This window comes from Mytilus edulis, chromosome 2, assembly GCF_963676685.1.
Source record: "Mytilus edulis chromosome 2, xbMytEdul2.2, whole genome shotgun sequence".
NCBI lineage: Eukaryota > Metazoa > Mollusca > Bivalvia > Mytilida > Mytilidae > Mytilus > Mytilus edulis.
Window position 1 is genome coordinate 102,986,844 of NC_092345.1, and position 19,315 is coordinate 103,006,158.

Here is a 19,315-nt window from a genome sequence, read left to right on the forward strand (position 1 = left end):
CACGAAGGGGGTAACACAAGGAAGCAGTCAGAAAACCCAGACGATTGCCGAAAAATTGACGTATAATATAATCCGAGAAATACATTCATTAAATGAACCACTATTTCTTTTATTTTAACTTAAGAAACTGATTCGTAAAGGTGGTTGTTTGTTATTTTTCTATGAAGTATTTTTTAGTTATTTTCGTCGTCTTTTGTTGTTCTTGCCATGACGTGCACGGTTAGTTTGAATGACCTCAATGTGTCTTCCGACTCTCTTATTTCAAACTATTGTTGATGAAAAGTTGTGTTCAATTTTTTGGTGATTGGTGTCAATCGGGTTTTTTATAGTTTGAAACAAGATTAAAATGTTTCATTGATTTACATTTTTTAATTTATATTTTGTGTTTCCAGGCTTTGGCCATAACACTTAGTCTCGGTCATGTCCCATTACAAAATTTCAAAAAGTTTCGATATGGGGTAAAGCTCAAAGACTTAGTGCATTCGATATAAGAACAAATTATTGACATATATACCAGTAGGTAACGAACTTTCTTTCATGATCTACAAGGTTTTCTTTTGTGTGCAGTGTTAATTAGCATGGTTTTATTTGTGTTTGTCTTTTACGCCGTGATATCAAAACTAATATGTTTTCCTGCCACTACGTCATCAATGGAGACTAAAACTAGCTTGTGTATTAGATTCTGTTGCTTATACAGAGTTATCTTACACGACGTTCCCTATTAAAAAGATGATTTTAAAGTTGTTCTAAAGATCGTTTAAAGATAAGACGTGTCACGGTACTTGTCTATCCCAAATTCATGTTTTTGGTTTTGATGTTATATATATATGTTATATTTGTTATTCTCGTGGGATTTTGTCTATGTGTGTTACATTTTAGTGTTATGTCGTTGTTCTCCTCTTATATTTAATGCGTTTCCCTCGATTTAGTTTGTTACCCCGATTTTGTTTTTTGTCCATGGATTTATGAGTTTTGAACAGCGGTATACTACTGTTGCCTTTATTTAAAGTGTGTAGTAGCTTATATTTGATAATCTTTAATAAATGATTACATTTATAGGATTTCGGTTTGTTTCCTACTTCAGTTCTGTATATTTTGTTAAAAGAATTTCTCCCAGTTTTCTCTCATTTTTATATCCATCATTTTTCAACGGGGTACAGGAAATGTAATTTATGTACTGTAAATGTTATCCCTTTCACTCTTAGCCTTACCGATTTCACGATATAATGCACAAGCCCGATGTAAGCTTACTTTGCTTATACTTGGACATGTCTCAGATCGTTTCCAAACAATCCTTTTTTTGGCGAACGATTTTAATGATGTTGATTTTGCTGCAACATGCCAACAACTACTAGTCAAACAAAAGCGAAATTCTTATCGAATTGTACAATGATCTGAGAAAAATACGATATCAAGACATAACATTCCGATCATTTGCACACACAAATGAAACGTTGGACATGAATTTTCTGTGTGAAAATGTGGTAAACAAGTGTTATAATGTTTGATATTTTAAATTTAAATTCTAGTGTTTCTTTATTTTTAAACCTTAGACGCCTAATTCAACCAATATCACATTACAATGTTCTTTATTGAGCTCACCATTATGCATTGCTTTTAATGTTCATTTACAGCAAAATACTCGTACCAGCATCTTGTGCAACATAAGTACGACCCTCACATTCTTATTCACTCAGTAACGCATTACAAAGATAGTTTAACCCTTAATTTAGTTTTGTTTGCAGTTTTGAATGTTCGTTTGATGATCTACTGTATAGTCTGTGTGATCATTTAGTTCATCGTTTAAAGTGTTTGTTAAAGTTAAAATCAATGATGTACTTATACTTGAAAACATTACAGAATCTTTGTAAAAGCAATTTCCTTTGCCAGGTATATATAACAAATAATGGGATATTGATTTTGCATAAAATCTTCCGTTGCTTTGAAAGAGTATCTAATTACTGTAAGTTAGGGACAAAAGGATGTGCTGAGTTAAAGTTAAAAAAAAGGCAATCCAGATCCAGGATTTGGAAAAGAGGATGTTATCTGAAATTTGGATCGTATGTAATGTGTCATCTTTAATGACAAACGAGCACCCATCGAATTCCAAGTTCATAATCTGGACAAGTGGTGAATTAGCGCAGAGTCGATATAAAACAACACTTAATTATTAATAAAATGAATGTAAATGATTTGTAAATGAACATAGATATAAGAAGAGGTATGAGTGCCAATGAGACAAAGGAGTAGGTCCGGTAAGAGCCGATTTTGGCCTCAAATTTCAGGTTCATCGAACGAAAAATTTTGGACACGTTTTAAACACTTAAGTGTCTATTTAACAGGTCGGGACCACTACCTTATATGGAAATGCATAAATAAGCATACTTATTTTCTCGCACATGTAATTGTTTATTTATATGTGACGCAATGTATTTTTACCTAGGTTTTTGACCAATCCACTAAATGAGTCACAATGCATGATGGACTACTACGTGTTTACAATCAACCAAGAACACGTGTTATTTCCTGAAATACAACACATTTTTTCGTGCAATGCGGGATTCACAATTTCGCTTAGTTTTTCATTTTGTGTATCCTCATTTATAGTTCTTGATATAAAGTATTACTTCCATGCTCTGATTAACGAAGAGTTGTTTCTATGTGAAGAAAAAAGGGTTTGAATTACCCGATATATAGCCATTAACATGTTTGATGATGGCACAGAGATTTCATGTATTTGTCCACCAGAAGCAACGAAACAACAGCGAAAAAAACACAATTACCCATGAGACAAACTTACTGGTGTAAAGTAAGCCGTCGATAACAGCCGGTGCTGATATTCAAGAGTACAGCAATGTTCGTATAGATATTTAAAGGCAAATGTGGGATCCTTGAATTTTGTGTTCGTAAAAAAGGCGAAGAAATATTTACATACATGGCAGTGTTAATAAAAAAGATGTGGTATGATTGCCAATGAGACAGCTGTCCACAAGAGACCAAAATGCCACAGAAATTAACATTTATAGATCACCGTACGGCATAAAAACAATGAGCAAAGCCCATACCGCATAGTCAGCTATAAAAGTCCCCGATATGACAATGTAAAACAATTCAAACGAGAAAACTAACGGCCTTAATTATATAAAAAAAAAAATGAACGAAAATAAAATATGTAACACATAAACAAACGACAACCACTGAAATACGGGCTCCTATACAATATATTTTTTTTGATGGGATAGATTTCTTGTCCTTTTATATATTTAAATGGGCCGGTTTTTTTTTTTGGTTTTTTTTTGTTTGGATTGTTTAACACAAGTAATTTTTGGGTCATTAATAGCTTACTTTTCAGCATTGGACCTATGACTGCTTACTTTACTAAATTATGTCTTTGTTGGAAAGATGTCTCATTTGGCACTCATACCTCATCTTCCTATGTCTATATACAAAGCACGTTTTAGAAAAAAAATAATAGGTAATATGGCACCCACTATGATCCAGAGACTTTTAATATTGGAGATATTTTACATATGTCAACAGGACAGCAGCCGAACGATAAAAAAAACCTCTGAGGTATATTTTGTGATAAAATTAGCAACAAACGTATATTATCGATGGATGAATTTAAACTATAAAAAATGTATTGAGCTATATACCGTACCCGCTCAGTTGCGAATCCAGGGCGCGGGGGTTCCGGGGGATGGACCCCCTTTTGTTGGACGATCAGTGCATTTGGATGGGGACATGTAGTTGGAACCCTCCCCTTTTGTCCAGGGTTAGGACACCCTTTTTCAAATGGCTGGACCCGTCCCTGCCGCTTTCATAACACTTCTTTTTAGCATACTGAATATTATGATGTTCTTACTATTAGTTCAGGTCCTGATAAAAAAAAATACACATTCAGTACAGAAAGAAGTGTTTCAGTCAAAGTTTCGTGTTTTTCTAGGCAGAAATGATTTTGCAATGACATTATACAGGTTTAAAAGAGCTCAAATGATTTTCTTACTGGACAGTGGTCACTTCATTGGATATTTCACTGTGTTATGTCGTGAAACTAATGCAGGTTCAATTTATAACAATGCACAAAACCGGTTCAACTACTTTTGCAAGGCGAAAAAGAAAGTCGAATCGTGAAGCCAATAAACAATATTTTTTTAATCTGAGCATGCAAATTGAAGATTACGTTATATATTTTACATTAAATATATTTGCAGAATAAAAACTTTGGTAATGAGAGTCCCAGACAATATATTAATTGGCTGTTTTCCCACTTATTCCACGTGTTTTAAGTAGTAGTTTGCTCGTAGTAGCCCACAATGCATTGTAGTTCATTGAGTCGATTGGTCAGTTTTTCAAGGCCATATTGGCCTTGTGTTTTGGAAATTACAATGCAAATATATTCTGACGTCAGAAAATCTAGAGTTCTCGACCTGTTTAAACTGATTCAATTAGTTTAAGTAAAAGATTTTAACTGATTTAGTAATTAAAAACGCTCCGATTCAAGCTTAAATATGAAAAATCTATCAAATATGCCAAAAAACGTCACTTTTCAGATAGTTTTTGTCAAAACTGAAAGTGGCCGCATCCGTGTTTATCCTCAACCTTTATATATGTTATATATTATCATCAAATACAACTTACATTTTAATATTATGAATGAACACGAATGCGGCCACTTTCATTTTAGACAGAAACCGTCTAAAATTTAACTAAAATGCTCAAATTGTGATGATTTCAGTAATTTAGTATACCCTTATGATGCTAGTATCCGATATATGTGCATTGTATTGTCAAAAACTGCCCATATTTATGTAGCAGAATCATTCTATTTTCCAATAAATAACTTAAAGTTTACATTTTAACAATTTTATAAAACTGCTTTATTTTGGGGCCAAAAAGGGGTCTTACTGAACCTACTCCTTTCTATCCTAGTCATAACTTGTATCGGTATTTCAGATACTGCAAGAAAACTAACATGAACGTTCTATAAAGTAAAATGTGTTCTTTGCGCATTTTTTTATTTATAGTTATCACTAATGATTCAAATAATGATGAGGTAGGAGAGATATATAAAGTTTCAAAATTAGCAAAGATACACGCACGGTAGCCATAACTTCACATTTAGATAAAGAACATTGTTCCAATTTCCCTGCATTTATGCTTCATCCTTTCATGGGCAATAACTAACATATTTGTGTTTAGTTCTTTAACACTTTTTATCAATTTCTCCGAGTAACGTAAGCCTGATGGCTCTATTCATGCAGTTTGCCATATAATAAACCTTAGTAATTTTCTTCACGTACCTACTTAACCATCTACATTAACCTTTATAACCATCTTAATGTATCCCGTTCTACATCTATCATTTACCAAATTAACCATCAACATGTTCCCTATTTACCAAAACATTACCTCATTTGATATCTACATGTTCCTAATAAACCATTTACATGCTACCTAAATAACCATCTACATTGACCTCATTAAACGTCTACATTGACCTCATTTACCATCTTTATTGACCTCACTACACCAACTTTGACCTCAGTGACCATCTACATGTACTGTATTAACTATCAGTATTGACCTTATTAACCATCAACATTGACCTGATATATCTTTATTCTCATAAACCAAAATCCATGGTACAGAGATATTATAAGCATTAATAATATAACATATAGTTAGAATAAAAACAAATGTATTAACTACAACTGGAAAAAATATTTCCAGCTACATGTAATATAAAAAAAAACATATTATGCATATATACAGTATTATATAAAAGTTATTAAACAATGTTTCCCCTAAGAGTCCAACTGTTTATTAATCAGTCTGATAAATTTGCACGAATGATGTAGCATACTGATGTTTATAGTACTCATCAAATCATGAAATTTCAATATGTTTAGTCTATATATATAATATGGTTCTATTCCATGATTTAATTTCGAACATTTAAAAATATAGTGGAATTCATCATTATGAAGCATCAACATTGACCTTATTAACGATTTTGATTGACCTCATTAACAACCAACATTGTCCTCATTAACCATCAATATTGACGTCTAGAATATCTGTGTTTGGTTCTTTAACACTTTTTATCAATTTCTCAGAGTAACGTAAGCCTGATGGCTCTATTCATATTGACCTCATTAACCATCAATATTGACGTAATTTAACCATTTGCATTGAGCTCATTAGCAATCTGCGTATCTTAAGTTTTCTTTAAATTATTTTTGGTGACAGTGTTCTCCTCAGCTTTTATATTTGTTCTTCTGTCAATTGTATTGTTTGTTTTACCCGCCATTATGTTTGCGCAATCTGCGCATCTTAAGTTTTCTTTAAAGTATTTTTGATGACAGTGTTCTCCTCAGCCTTTCTATTTGTTCTTTTGTCAATTGTATTGTTTGTTTTACCTGCCATTATGTTTGTATTCGCCCTTAGTATCTTTACAATCTCTTTTTTACATTTTCAATAATTCATCTTCAAGAAAATTCTATCAACTTCTACTTATATATCAGATATAGTATTCCCCCTTGGTATCTTAACAATATTTTTTTGTCATTTTCATTAATTGATTTTCAAGAAAATTCTATCACTTTCTAATAATATATCCGATATAGTATAACCATAGCATTTTGATTCCGAATATTTATTTGTTGACGTTACAAGTTCATTCACTTTGTCATTTATAATTGATAGTATTAAATTATTAAAAGACAGGATTGGGAAAATTTAAAAGTGAATTCTAATGTCACCAGACAGTCCAGTATAAAGTGACAAATATGAGATTTACTGATTAGTTATTTCCATTACAAATACTTCGTAATTACAGCTGATATACGTAAACAAAGTATTATTTATAATTGAAATTAAAGCGTTGGCTTATAACATTCCTTAAAAGTCAGAGCTCTCGGGATTATATTGGTGTTTCGGGTTAATACAGGTGTGATATTGAAAAAAGCTATAATATTATGATATTCTCAGAAAAATGTAAATAAACGTGCACGGAAAGGTTAATAGTGTTAATTGATTTTCAAAGAAAAAATAAATACACCAAATCATTTAACTGTTAGACAAATTTTGATGAGTAAGTAGAAACGTATGAAAAATTGTTAAATTCATCATCGGTATTACATGGCTATCGTTTGACTATGATACATGACTCCGTTATGATTGAGTAGCATCAACACCGGATATATATCGGTACCCTCGAAGCAAAGAAACCTTGATAGCAAACACTACTGACTAATTCCAGTATAGTAAATATATATTCTCCGTACAATTTATCCGCTTTTAATATTTACATCAATTTATCTGGAAAATCAAGAAGACTTATTTTAGTAAACATTGGCTCAATCATTTTTAGAACCTCTTTTCCTATGTCTTAAGATGTTTTACAGTGGAATCCTGATTCTACTATTTACTTTATAGCTGGCGTAGGCTTTGGCCATAATTTAACTTTGCACATTGTCGATGACAGTGTCACGTGGTATACAGCGAAGGAAGCATGTCAGAGCGAGATATCCGGGAGTGATTTTTCCATGTGTGGATACGATTGTTCTGTATACACAGCCCTGAAACTTGATCGCTTAAATTGGTAAGTGCAAATACATCTCAAAATATTATAAAAACTGATTAGGACGGCAATCAATCAAAATACCAAGTTTAACAAAAAAACTAAAAGGACATTATCTCATGAAGATTATACTTTAGGACAATCATGCAAATTCCCTCAATGGAGACCAGTCGATATGTGAAACAATTGATTAGATTGTGGTAAAGGCATCATACTTTGACGAGTTTTAGTTAAAGTCATAGTTAACATTTATAGCTTTGGACCCAATTCAGAAAACCAAAATGGCTGATATATGCAGACATTTTTAAATAGCAGTCATAAAATAAATACAAATTTGACCACCCTATATCAAACAGGATAACATTTGTAAATATTGAAGTCACTTGACCTAAAAAATATAAAGACAAAAATATGCGAAACGCCAATAGAGGAAACGTGAGGAGTTTAACCTATTCCCGGCAGATACTGAAATAAAAGACAAAAACATTGAAACTTGTTATCAGTCCTTTGATGCAATCATATAATGCTGTTGCGCATTGAATCACTTTCTTGCATCACTCCACTAAGAACAATGAATGAAAACCATGGAATTACAAAAACACACCAGTATCACATGGCAAAATGATACAACTCCTGCAAAGATAAGTTTTAGACCTTACAGTATTTCTATAAATTAAAAAAAAAACATATTTCTAAAGTTGAAGATGAGTCACCGCTGGAAAATACCAGTAAAATAAACATAGACATCGTTGTGGTGAATCAACAATAACAATGACTGCAAGATATTTTTTGCGGTGATGTATTCGACGATCGTCACGAATTATCGACATTTATAATTATGATCGACAAAAGAGTATGTGCATGACTGAGCACTTGAACTACAAGCCATTGTTCTCAGACTCAAACTAACTGCTGGAGATTTCAAATCAACGGAACCGCGATATTATCCTAAATTATTTTAAGACTGCGCAACAAGGCAATACGACAGAATCCAAAGACACAGAAAGAAAGGACTAGGTTATCCATTGAACTGTGCTTGCCGCATTTATTGAATATAATGACGGCTCACAGTCTGGAACTATAATTGTCCCAATATTTGTACTTGCTGATATAGCTTAATTGTACAGTAAACGCTTGAGCAAATTGGAGTTGTCATGGAAGGAATGAAACATACAGTGCTTCTGAAAAATTGGATACTAGTTGTCATAGAAGATATGAAAGAATATTTGAAGGGTAGCGTCGGACTCCTGATTTTCAACAAATATATTGGGGACGTTCTGAAACCAACCATATCGTACAGTCTATCCGATGAAAGCCATATCATAGCCATCACAGTTAGAATATTTCGAACAGACATGCATGAGACTAAGAATAGGTTTAAAGTCACACTTGATGAAGGCTTTCGACATGAATCAGATCTTTTGGACGAACAGCTGCTAAATTGAACTGTTATAACTGCTAAATTGTTAGTTCTCCCTGCCTCCTATGATATCATTGGCCGTTTGACCCATCTAGAACTTGCAGAATCATTCTTACAAAGGAAACTTATATCTGCGGAACTGATTCATGTTCTCATCAACTATTTCAACTTCTTTGGCTATGATGATGTCTTCATTTCCTCGAATTTAGGATAAAGCCTGTTCCCGGGCTTCACCAACACCGACGTTCAAAATCAGGAGAACGTCTATCAAGCATGTGTGCTTTCGGATCTTGAATAGTAGCTAGTTTTTAATTTTTGAGATGCATTTTATCAACTCTTCCTTCCATGATAAGTCCAAGTTATACAAGGCGTTAACTCTGCAATTCAGCGCAGCAAGCGATCTTGAAATTTAAAAACAATATCTGTTCTGGACCGTGTGCCGTCGAAGTATTCTATTATATTTAGGAAATTCCATAAGTAGTATTGTCATGTCTACACGTATTAAATAGAATTAAAAATATCTTTATGAAGCACTTCAAAAAATTATATCTACTAGTACTATAAATGTTTTAATCTTGAACTTTGACCCATGAATTTCTTGATAACAGATCCCCCTTTCTTGTGTCTTTGGATTCCGGGAATTTGCCATGTTGTCAAGTTTTATAAAAAATTAAACAGGATACTTGGCCTCCTGTGATTTTACATGTCCAGTATTACGTTTGGTTAGGGGCACAGTGTCTTGTGGTGCAAGTGCATAGTCATGGATTCTTTTGTCAATTATAAATGACGATGCATTGTCTAAAACATCATCACAGAAAAAAATACACTGCAGTCATCGTTATTGTTAATACTGCATAACTTTACTGTATCTGGTTATTTTACTGTTGTTTTTATTATTCAGGGAGTAATCTCTAACTTCAGAAGTATGTTATCGTTTGCCTGATGTAATATATTAAGATAATATAAAATAAGTTTCGACCTGATTTGTGCCATTTTGCTTGGTGATTCTGAAGTGTTTCTGCATGCAGTACCACAGCCTTCATTAAACTTTCCCAAATTGAGCAATGGGAGGAACCAATTCAATCAGCAACATCTTTGTATGCTAGGATCATAGGACTGACTACCAGCTTTTATGTGTATGTCTGTTCTTTTTGTATCTGCTTGGCATTGTTAACGTTCACGTGTCCTCTCTTCACGTTTCACACATTCCTTCCAGTCATTTTGTTCATTATGCTTTTAAGCTCCAGTATTTTTGATATCTTCAGTTTTGATCCTTTTCGACAATTAAATTATATTATATATCCATGTCCGTGGTAAAGAGTTGTTTTGGTAAACACATATGGCGGTTTTATAAGACCACGTCTGTGAATACACGCAGTGAATATCTAATACACATAGCTGTAGTCATTAAACAATGAATTTGAAAAAAATAGTTTTAAATCAATAAAAACATAAGTATAAATGACAATTCCAAATTAATAATATAACGAATAATGATTTATTGAAAATTTCTTGTTTTCAAAATGATCCGCATTCAGGATAGTGATCCGTATTTCAATACACGAAGTGTGTAAATGATAGTCCTTGCTAATTTGGAGGCATATACCATGTGTTAACAAAATTGATAATGCCATTAATTTTTCACATTTTTAAAATCTCTTTTATCAGGCGCCAATTCTAAATGCCGCCAAATGTAGAACATTTATGATTTTCTGACATCTTTTTAGTGTGTTCATAACTTTAAATTGTTTCTTTGACTCACTAACCTAAGCACTGCAAATTTACGGCTTTAACCACCATCTCAATGATTGGTTCACAACACGATTTGGCTATATGGGATTCGTTCTGGAAATTGCTGCAGAGAGCGTTATAGTCCTGTGCTAAATTAATAAATGTGAATGTAAGATGTTAAACCGTTGCAAATGACGATGCAAATGTGTAAAGGTAGTACTAAGTTATACAACTCTGTGTAAATTTGGAGGATACAATAAAGAAAGACTGCTATCATGTGGTTTGACAAGTTGTACAACTCATTCATTATCTTAATGTCAATTGAGAACATTTGAGCAAATAATTTACCTTATCATGTTTGCCATGTAGATCTTTTAAAAGTTGTTTTCAGATAAACAATATCAACTTATGTTTTACTTTATTCTTATTCCTGAATTTGGAGATCTAACTATTTTGGCTTACTTTGAACTTCAAGGTTTTTCAATATGGTTGCCTTTCAATACGGTTAACAGTTTTTCAAAATGCTGTTCATTATGCCAATTGGTATAAACATAAATAAAGGCAACAGTAGTATACCGCTTTTCAAAATTCATAAATCTATAGAGAAAAAATTAAATCCGGGTTATAAACTATAACTGAGGGAAACGTTTCAAATATAGTCACTCTTTTTATCAGGTTTCGTGTCAATATTTTTACTTAAATAATGTTCATGAATTATTAAAGTCTACTATAGAAATCAAATGATTTTGTCCGCAATCCTTCCCGAAAATTTCTACTTTCAAAGTGGGTTCATGGCTTCACAATGATATCCATGACCTATAGTACTATTATGACCAAACTCATGCTTTTACCACATTCTAAGCAGTTTTGCTGAAATTCTGCACAAATCAACTGGACTCAAATAAAGATTCGGATCAACATTCGACTAGAAACAGACTGAGACTTTTTAAAAAGCAAAATAATTGATGTTCCTCCATACTCTATATAATTCTTTACTCTTTATAATTTGTAGACACCATCCTCCATCTTTCTTTTCTTTTTTTTTTTTGCTGACTCAGTTGTGTTCCTCCGTCCAACTCTTTTCTTCTCTATTTAAAATTTGTATACGCAGTTTTAATTTGCTAGTAATAAACATGGTGTTTGCCAGTAGTGGTACAATATACAAGAGCTAACTATATTAACTCCAGCATTGTTTAAGTATAGATAGAACGTGTAAAGGTTATAAATCATTAGTGTATTATAGGGTAGCCACAAAACAGGTGCATCTCTTATGGAGAGTTGTCTCATTGGCAATCATACCACATCTTCCTTTTTATATCAACCCACCATTTTTACTTTAAATGTCCTGTACCAAGTCAGGAAAATGGCAGTTGTTATCATATAGTTCGTTCCTGTGTGTGTTGCATTGTCGTTTTTTTTTTGTTGCACTTCAATGTTTCTGTTGTTTCTGTTGTTTCGTAGTTTTCTTCTTATAGGTGATGTGTTTACCTCAGTGTTAGTTTGTAACCCAGATTTGTTTTCTCTCAAACGATTTATGACCTTCGAACAGTGGTTAACTACTGTTGCCTTTATTAAACGATGATTTAATTTGGATAGGATTTGTAACGGTTATAATAAATTATTGGTGTATTATAGAATAAACGATGATTTAATATGGATACTATTTGGGAATGTTATATTAAATTATTGGTGTATTATAGGTGTTAAGATAATTTGATATTGATCGGACATGTAAAGGTTATGTTTAATCATTGCTGTAAAATCATAGATTAACCGATGATTAAATATGGATAGGACGTGCAAAGGTTATATAAAATTATTGGTGTAGTATAAGTTTACAGATGATTGAAGTCATATAAAACGAATGACTGGTGAAAAACAATGTTTATTTAATTTTTGAACCAATGCATGTATATGTCATAAACTTTGTCTTCTGTGCACGATTTTATCATTTTTTTACGCAAAAAAATATCGATTAATCGTAATTTTTTTCTCTCTCTGTTATGAATTAAAAAATATGGCCGCTCTTATTTGTCGTGTTTTGAAGTCGTAGTTTGTCGATTGCTAACTTTTTTTCAAATAATCAACAAAGAAGCATGGATATTTAGCACGTGTATACCATAAACAATCAGATAATAGTTTATTTAAATGACAGATCCATGCGTATTGCGATCACTGGATTTTTACGAGAAGGGTCAAGCTAAGGTCACTTTGAATACGGAAAATATGTCAGTGAAATTGCTTCTTGGAAGCAAGCAATTAAAAAAGTAAACGTCCTTTAAATTTGGACAAATTAAAGAAAATTCTTCAGAAAACAAGTATATGTACATAAATTTAATAATTACAACTATACATTTTGTTATAAAAAAACTTATGCATATTTATTTTAATTTGAGGTTTCATATGACTTTAAATATGGATAGGAAGTGAAAGGGTTATATAAAATTATTGGTGAAGTATAGGTTAACCGATTATTAAAAATGGATAGGACGTGAAGAGGATATATAAAATGTTTGGTGTAGTATAGGTTAACTAATGATTAAATATGGATAGGACGTGTAAAGGTTAATATTGAATTTTTTATGTATTATAGACCTACTTTACCCTTCCGGAGCACCTGAAAACCCCCCCAGTTTTTGGTTGGGTTCGTGTTGCTCAGTCTTTAGTTTTCTAAGTTTTGCCTTCTGTACTTTCATTTGTCTGTTTGTCTTTTTATTTTCAGTCTGAGAGTTAGACTGTCTCTCTAATATTTTTCGTCCCTCTTTTTTAATATGGATATGACTTGTAAAGTTTTGTTAATTTTTTTGTGATTTATAGGCTTACCGATAAGGACGTGTAAAGGTTTTAATCAAATTATTGGTGTTTTAAAGGCTAACAGACCAGCTTGTATGGATAGGTCGTATAAAGGAAAGAGACGATAAAGTATATAAATCTAATAAATGTAAGGAAGACCTGTCTCTGACGTCTATTGTTAATAAGATAGCAGGAATAGAGGGTCAGACAAAATGTATTGTACTTAACACATCATTTCCCACGTATTCCTCTGGAGTGTTTGGAATCGATGATTGTCACAACAAACATCCGTACTTATGTTATCACAAAAAATCAGGTAAATTCTTATTATTACTTATGTTATCAAGGAGAAACAGGTACATTCTTATCTGACACTTTCTGATATCAAAGAGAATCAGAAACATTGTTATTCTTACTTTTATTATACAAAGAGAATCAGGTACATTTTTATTCTTACTCTTTCTTATGTTATCAAAGAGAACTAAGTAATCTTTTTTCTTAATCTTCGAAAACAGGTAATACTTATTCTTACAAATGTTATCAAAGAAAAATAGGTACATTTTTATTCTTACATATGTTATCAAAGAAAAATAGGAAAAGTCTTATTCTTACGTATGTTATCAAAGAAAAATAGGTACATTCTTATTCTTACGTATGTTATCAAAGAAAAATAGGTACATTCTTATTCTTACGTATGTTATCAAAGAAAAATAGGTACATTCTTATTCTTACGTATGTTATCAAAGACAAATGTTATTATTTGACTTAAGTGTGCTCATTTTCCTCTTTACAATTTAGTTTTTAAGAATTAATCTACAGTTAAGATGCAATAACCGAGGTAAACTATATAAATCTTATAATTTTTACGAAGATGTGGTTTACCAAGTCCTTAAACTTAGATACAATCCGTGTAAACTTAACGCAAACATGTATTTTGTTTTGTAGTCAGTTCAGCTGTGAGATATAACAATGTTTCGTTGTTGTTTAACAGCGCCACCTATTTTGAGACTGTTGATTTACCTGACGAAACAGAGTGTGACAAGCAATGTCAATATTGGTACCGATGTGTAGGTTTCTTGTATAATTTACAGAACAACAGCTGTCAAAAAATAATAGATAGTTCGGAAAACTTTGATGCCCTACCAGTTTTTAACGTATATGACGATCCAGATTCATTCAATTTCTTTGAAGTCAAATCTGGCAAGCGAGGTATGTATGTCTATTTTGATTTGTTTTTAAACATTTCACAGAAAAGTAAATTAGTTAAACACGTTATATACCTATATATATATAGCTATGGATATAATTTATATGTTTTAATATTACTTAATATCAGTAATCCAAACAAAAAGTAATCTAAATATCATCGTTTAATTTAGTTGAATCATAAATACATTTTCTTAGCATATTTGCTCCGCTTGTAGAGTAACAAAAACTGGAAGTTTACCTGTTATAACTCTTACAAGTAGCCATTGTTCAAGTAACATCTTCAATATTTAAATTCGGTGTAATACTTACATCAGTCGTCTGCGGATATGCTAGGTACCTATAGTACAGTGATTGTCGTTTGTTCATGTCTGTCATATTAAGTTGTAGTAAATTGTTTTGTCAAAAACTAGGCCTTTGGTTCTCAATTTCATTGTTTTATATATTTTGTTATGTCGGGGTCTTTTATTCCCAACTATATGGTATGGGTCTTTGTCATTGTGCTCTCCAATCTTAAAAAAAATTTGACATTTTAAAATGTCTTACGATGACAAAACGCACATGAATTATTTGAGCATAATGTTACAACGGAGAATGTTTTATATTAAAAATGAAAATAATAGAAATGAAACAATTATATTATTTTATGCCTGAGTAATCAAATCTGGAAACTGATTTTCTGTCATCTTGGATTTTGTATGGCTATTCGGTTGATGTTGATGACACATTTTGCCTTTTCTATGTTTTTTTTGTCATTGTTTGAGACATATCTTTGATTTCTGTTTAATGTATTCACTACTATAGACAAACGGGGAGATTTAATGGTTGATTAATATTAGAAGGAACATTTGACTGTTGTTGGATACTGTATAAATATTTGCCCTTAAGATGTATTTTGTTATATTTTGGTCAATGGTTTGTCGTCTCATTGCTGACCAATTCCTTTCAAATCCTATTCCCGTAATCAAGTCATGTCAGTATTCTTGGTTCAGAGTAGACTGACTGGATTTATAACAAATCTTCAAAAATTGTTCGTTAACAAATTTAGGAAATAAAATTAACTAAGGCTTCAACATAAAAGTTGATATTTGAACTTGGCAATTTTTTTAATGTTTTGTTTACAGAGCTCTTAATTTGCTTAGATTCTTATAAATCCCTGGCTTTAAAATGTTCGCTTTTATGCGCATGCGTTCCCGATGAAGGTATAAGCAAAAAAGTGCTTCGAACGACATTTATACAGAAACGCATTCTAAAATATTTTTTATTTATTTGTAGCATTTCTGGAGATATTACAGATAGCAAACAGTAGATCGAACGAGACATCGACAGTGTTTAGCTGTAAGAGTTCTTATTTATATCATGTAACTTCTGAGAAAGCATAAAATTATGTCTAAATGTCTAGGTTTCAATACTCATCTTTATTTTCAGTTGAGTTTTACTCTTAAATCCACTTACTTCTCCTCACATAGGAAGTATGCGTACGATACATTGTATCTATATATGATAACAAGCTTGCACGAGATCAAATCAATGCAAAAAAAAAGTGAATGGTTCTAAAATGTATCTATAATCAATTTTTACAACAAAAAAAGAAAACATTTAATAAGTACAACTTAACTTATTGTAGGTATACCAACAGAGACAACAACAGACGGTTAGTGTTATGAAAGAACACATACATTTAGATACATAAGTATGGTAAACATAATATACGTATGAAAATACAATAAACGAATGACGATTGATGAATGGTGAAAAGTAAAATCACAAAAATACTGAACTCTGAGGAAAATTCAAAACAAAAAGTCACTTATCAAATTGCAAAGTCAAATGATAAAACACATCGAACAACTGAATTTTAAGATGTTTGTGTACATTAGTTGTAATGATCCCTCATTCCTGACTTGACACAGACATCTTCAAATGTAGAAAATCAGTACCCGTGGATTGAACCTATAATGCGTATAACGATATATATAAATACAAACAGGCACAATGAACAAGTATGTATGTATTTATACACTCTGATATTGAGAACGTATGATGCGAATGACGATTTATACACAGAAGTTCGTGAACAGTGAACATAATATGCTCATGACGACTTATACATACACGTGCACGGAGGTACACAGACAGTTTATGACATACAAATGTACTACAGCAAGTACGGAGATATGCACAAACAGGTTGAAGCAAAGCTCAGTAAGTCTGTAAATTTATAAATACTTATGCTTTAAAGTACATATGTTTACAATAGTAACAGGTACTAATGTGTACATTTGCGTAATTATTCAACAAAATCAACTATTTGAATAGTACTTCCAAATTAATTTTAAACATTTACTTCTTAATTACAATATTTTCAGGAGTAACTACAGTTACAACCAAAAGTAAGTATATGAATGAACTAGATATTATCGGCTATGAATTCCAAAAACGTTTACGGTCAGTTTCATATCTTTTCGTCCCTCTTTCATCGACATTTCATGTCTAAGAGTGAATATACACTGTGAGTTTACGTTAACAAATCAATGCAAGAAAAAAGTAAACGGTTCTAAAATATACATGTAATCAATTTTTACAAAAAAGAAAACATTTAATAAATACAACTTAAATTCTTGTAGGTTTACCAACAGATATAACAACAGACGGTAAGTATAATGAAAGAACACGTATATTAAGACACATAAGTATGGTAAACATAATATACGTATGAACCTATAATATACGTACGACGATTGATGAACACATGTATGGTGAACATATGATGCATATGACGATTTATTCGGCCATGTATGGTGGACATATACTTCGTATGCTGAATAATGCACCAATATATTGAACCTGTAATGCGAATGACGATATATTTAAATACAAACAGACACAATGAACAAGTATGTGCGTATGACAATTTGTACGCACAAGTACAGTGAACAAGAAACGCTCATGACGACTAATAATACATACACGTGCACAGAGGCACACATACATGTTAAGACATACTTCAATGAGTTTGGAGATATACACAAACAGGTTAAGGCAACGCTCATTAAGTCTGTAAAGTTATAAACACTTATACTTACGAGTACATATGTTCCCAACAGCAAAAGGTACTAAAAGAGGGACGAAAGATACCAGAGGGAAAGTCAAACTCGTAAATCGAAAATAAACTGACAACGACATGTCTAAAAATGATAAGGACAAACAGACAAACAATAGCAAACACGACACAACATAGAAAACTACAGAATATCGTCAACACGAACCCACCAAAAACTAAGGGTGATATCAGGTGCTCCGGAAGGGTAGGAAAATCCTGCTCCACATGTGGCACCCGTCGTGTTGCTTATGAGATACCAAATCCGGTAAATAGTCTAATTCGGTATATTTGTGTAATTTTTTAACATTAACAACTATTTGAATAGTATTTCCAAGGTAATTTTAACATTTACTTCTTAATAACAATATTTTCAGGAGTAACTTCAGCAACAACCAAAAGTGAGTATACCAATGAACTAGATATTATCGGCTATAAATTCAACAAGCGTTCACGGTCAGTTTCAACGACTTCGCATGTCAAGTAATGAGTAAACACTGTGAGTTTACATTTAGACATCATTGCAAGAAAAAAGGAAATAGTTAAAAATTGTACATGCAATCAATTTTTACAAAAATAAGAAAACAAGTAATAAATACAAATTAAATTCTTGTAGGTTTACCAACAGAAACAACAACAGATGGTACGTATAATGACTTAAAACATATTTTAAGTTCAGTTATTTTAACACATAGGTATGATACACATAATAGATATATGACGATTCATTTAGTACACATGTATCGTGAACATATAATGAACGTACGACGATTTACACACCCATGTAAGTGAACATAAAATGCTCATGACGACTTTTACATTCGCGGAGACACACAGGTAAAGAAATACTTCAGTTAGTACAGAGATATATATGAACAGGTTTAGGCAATGCTCATTAATAGTTATCAAAGGTACCAGGATTGTAATTTAGTACGCCAGACGCGTGTTTCGTCTACATAAGACTCATCAGTGACGCTCATATCAAAAATAATTATACAGCCAAACGAGTACAAAGTTGAAGAGCATTGAGGATCCAAAATTCCAAAAAGTTGTGCCAAATACGGCTAAGGTAATCTATGCCTGGGATAAGAAAATCCTTAGTTTTACGAAAAATTCAAAAACAGGAAATTTATAAAAATGACCAAAGTATTGATATCCATGTCAACACCGAAATGTTGACTACTGGGCTGGTGATACCCTCGGGTACGAAACATCCACCAGCAGTGGCATCGACCCAATAGTGTAAATAGTTATCAAAGGTACCAGGATTATATTTTAGTACGCCAGACGCGCGTTTCGTCTACATAACGCATAAGTCTGTTAATATAAAAAATACTTATATTTTAACTTAAATACAATATTTTCAGGTGTAACTACAGTAACAACCGATAGTAAGTATGTCAATGAACTAGATATTAGCGGCTATGAATTCCAAAAAACGTTTACGGTCAGTTTCATCGGCATCGCACGTCCAGTAGTG

At 32.1% G+C, this 19,315-nt stretch overlaps 1 protein-coding gene across 1 annotated transcript in view; it reads left to right on the top strand.

The window, feature by feature from the left end:
• Window positions 1–19,315, top strand: part of LOC139513744 (uncharacterized) — a 31,544-nt gene that overhangs the window by 8,064 nt on the left and 4,165 nt on the right. Inside the window, exons 3-12 of the mRNA XM_071302513.1 lie at window positions 7,441–7,606; window positions 13,607–13,845; window positions 14,475–14,738; window positions 16,011–16,073; window positions 16,363–16,389; window positions 17,105–17,128; window positions 17,363–17,389; window positions 18,213–18,236; window positions 18,452–18,478; window positions 19,203–19,226. Of these exons, the coding sequence (XP_071158614.1) occupies window positions 7,441–7,606; window positions 13,607–13,845; window positions 14,475–14,738; window positions 16,011–16,073; window positions 16,363–16,389; window positions 17,105–17,128; window positions 17,363–17,389; window positions 18,213–18,236; window positions 18,452–18,478; window positions 19,203–19,226 (885 nt within the window). The remainder of the gene's footprint in view (window positions 1–7,440; window positions 7,607–13,606; window positions 13,846–14,474; window positions 14,739–16,010; window positions 16,074–16,362; window positions 16,390–17,104; window positions 17,129–17,362; window positions 17,390–18,212; window positions 18,237–18,451; window positions 18,479–19,202; window positions 19,227–19,315) is intronic.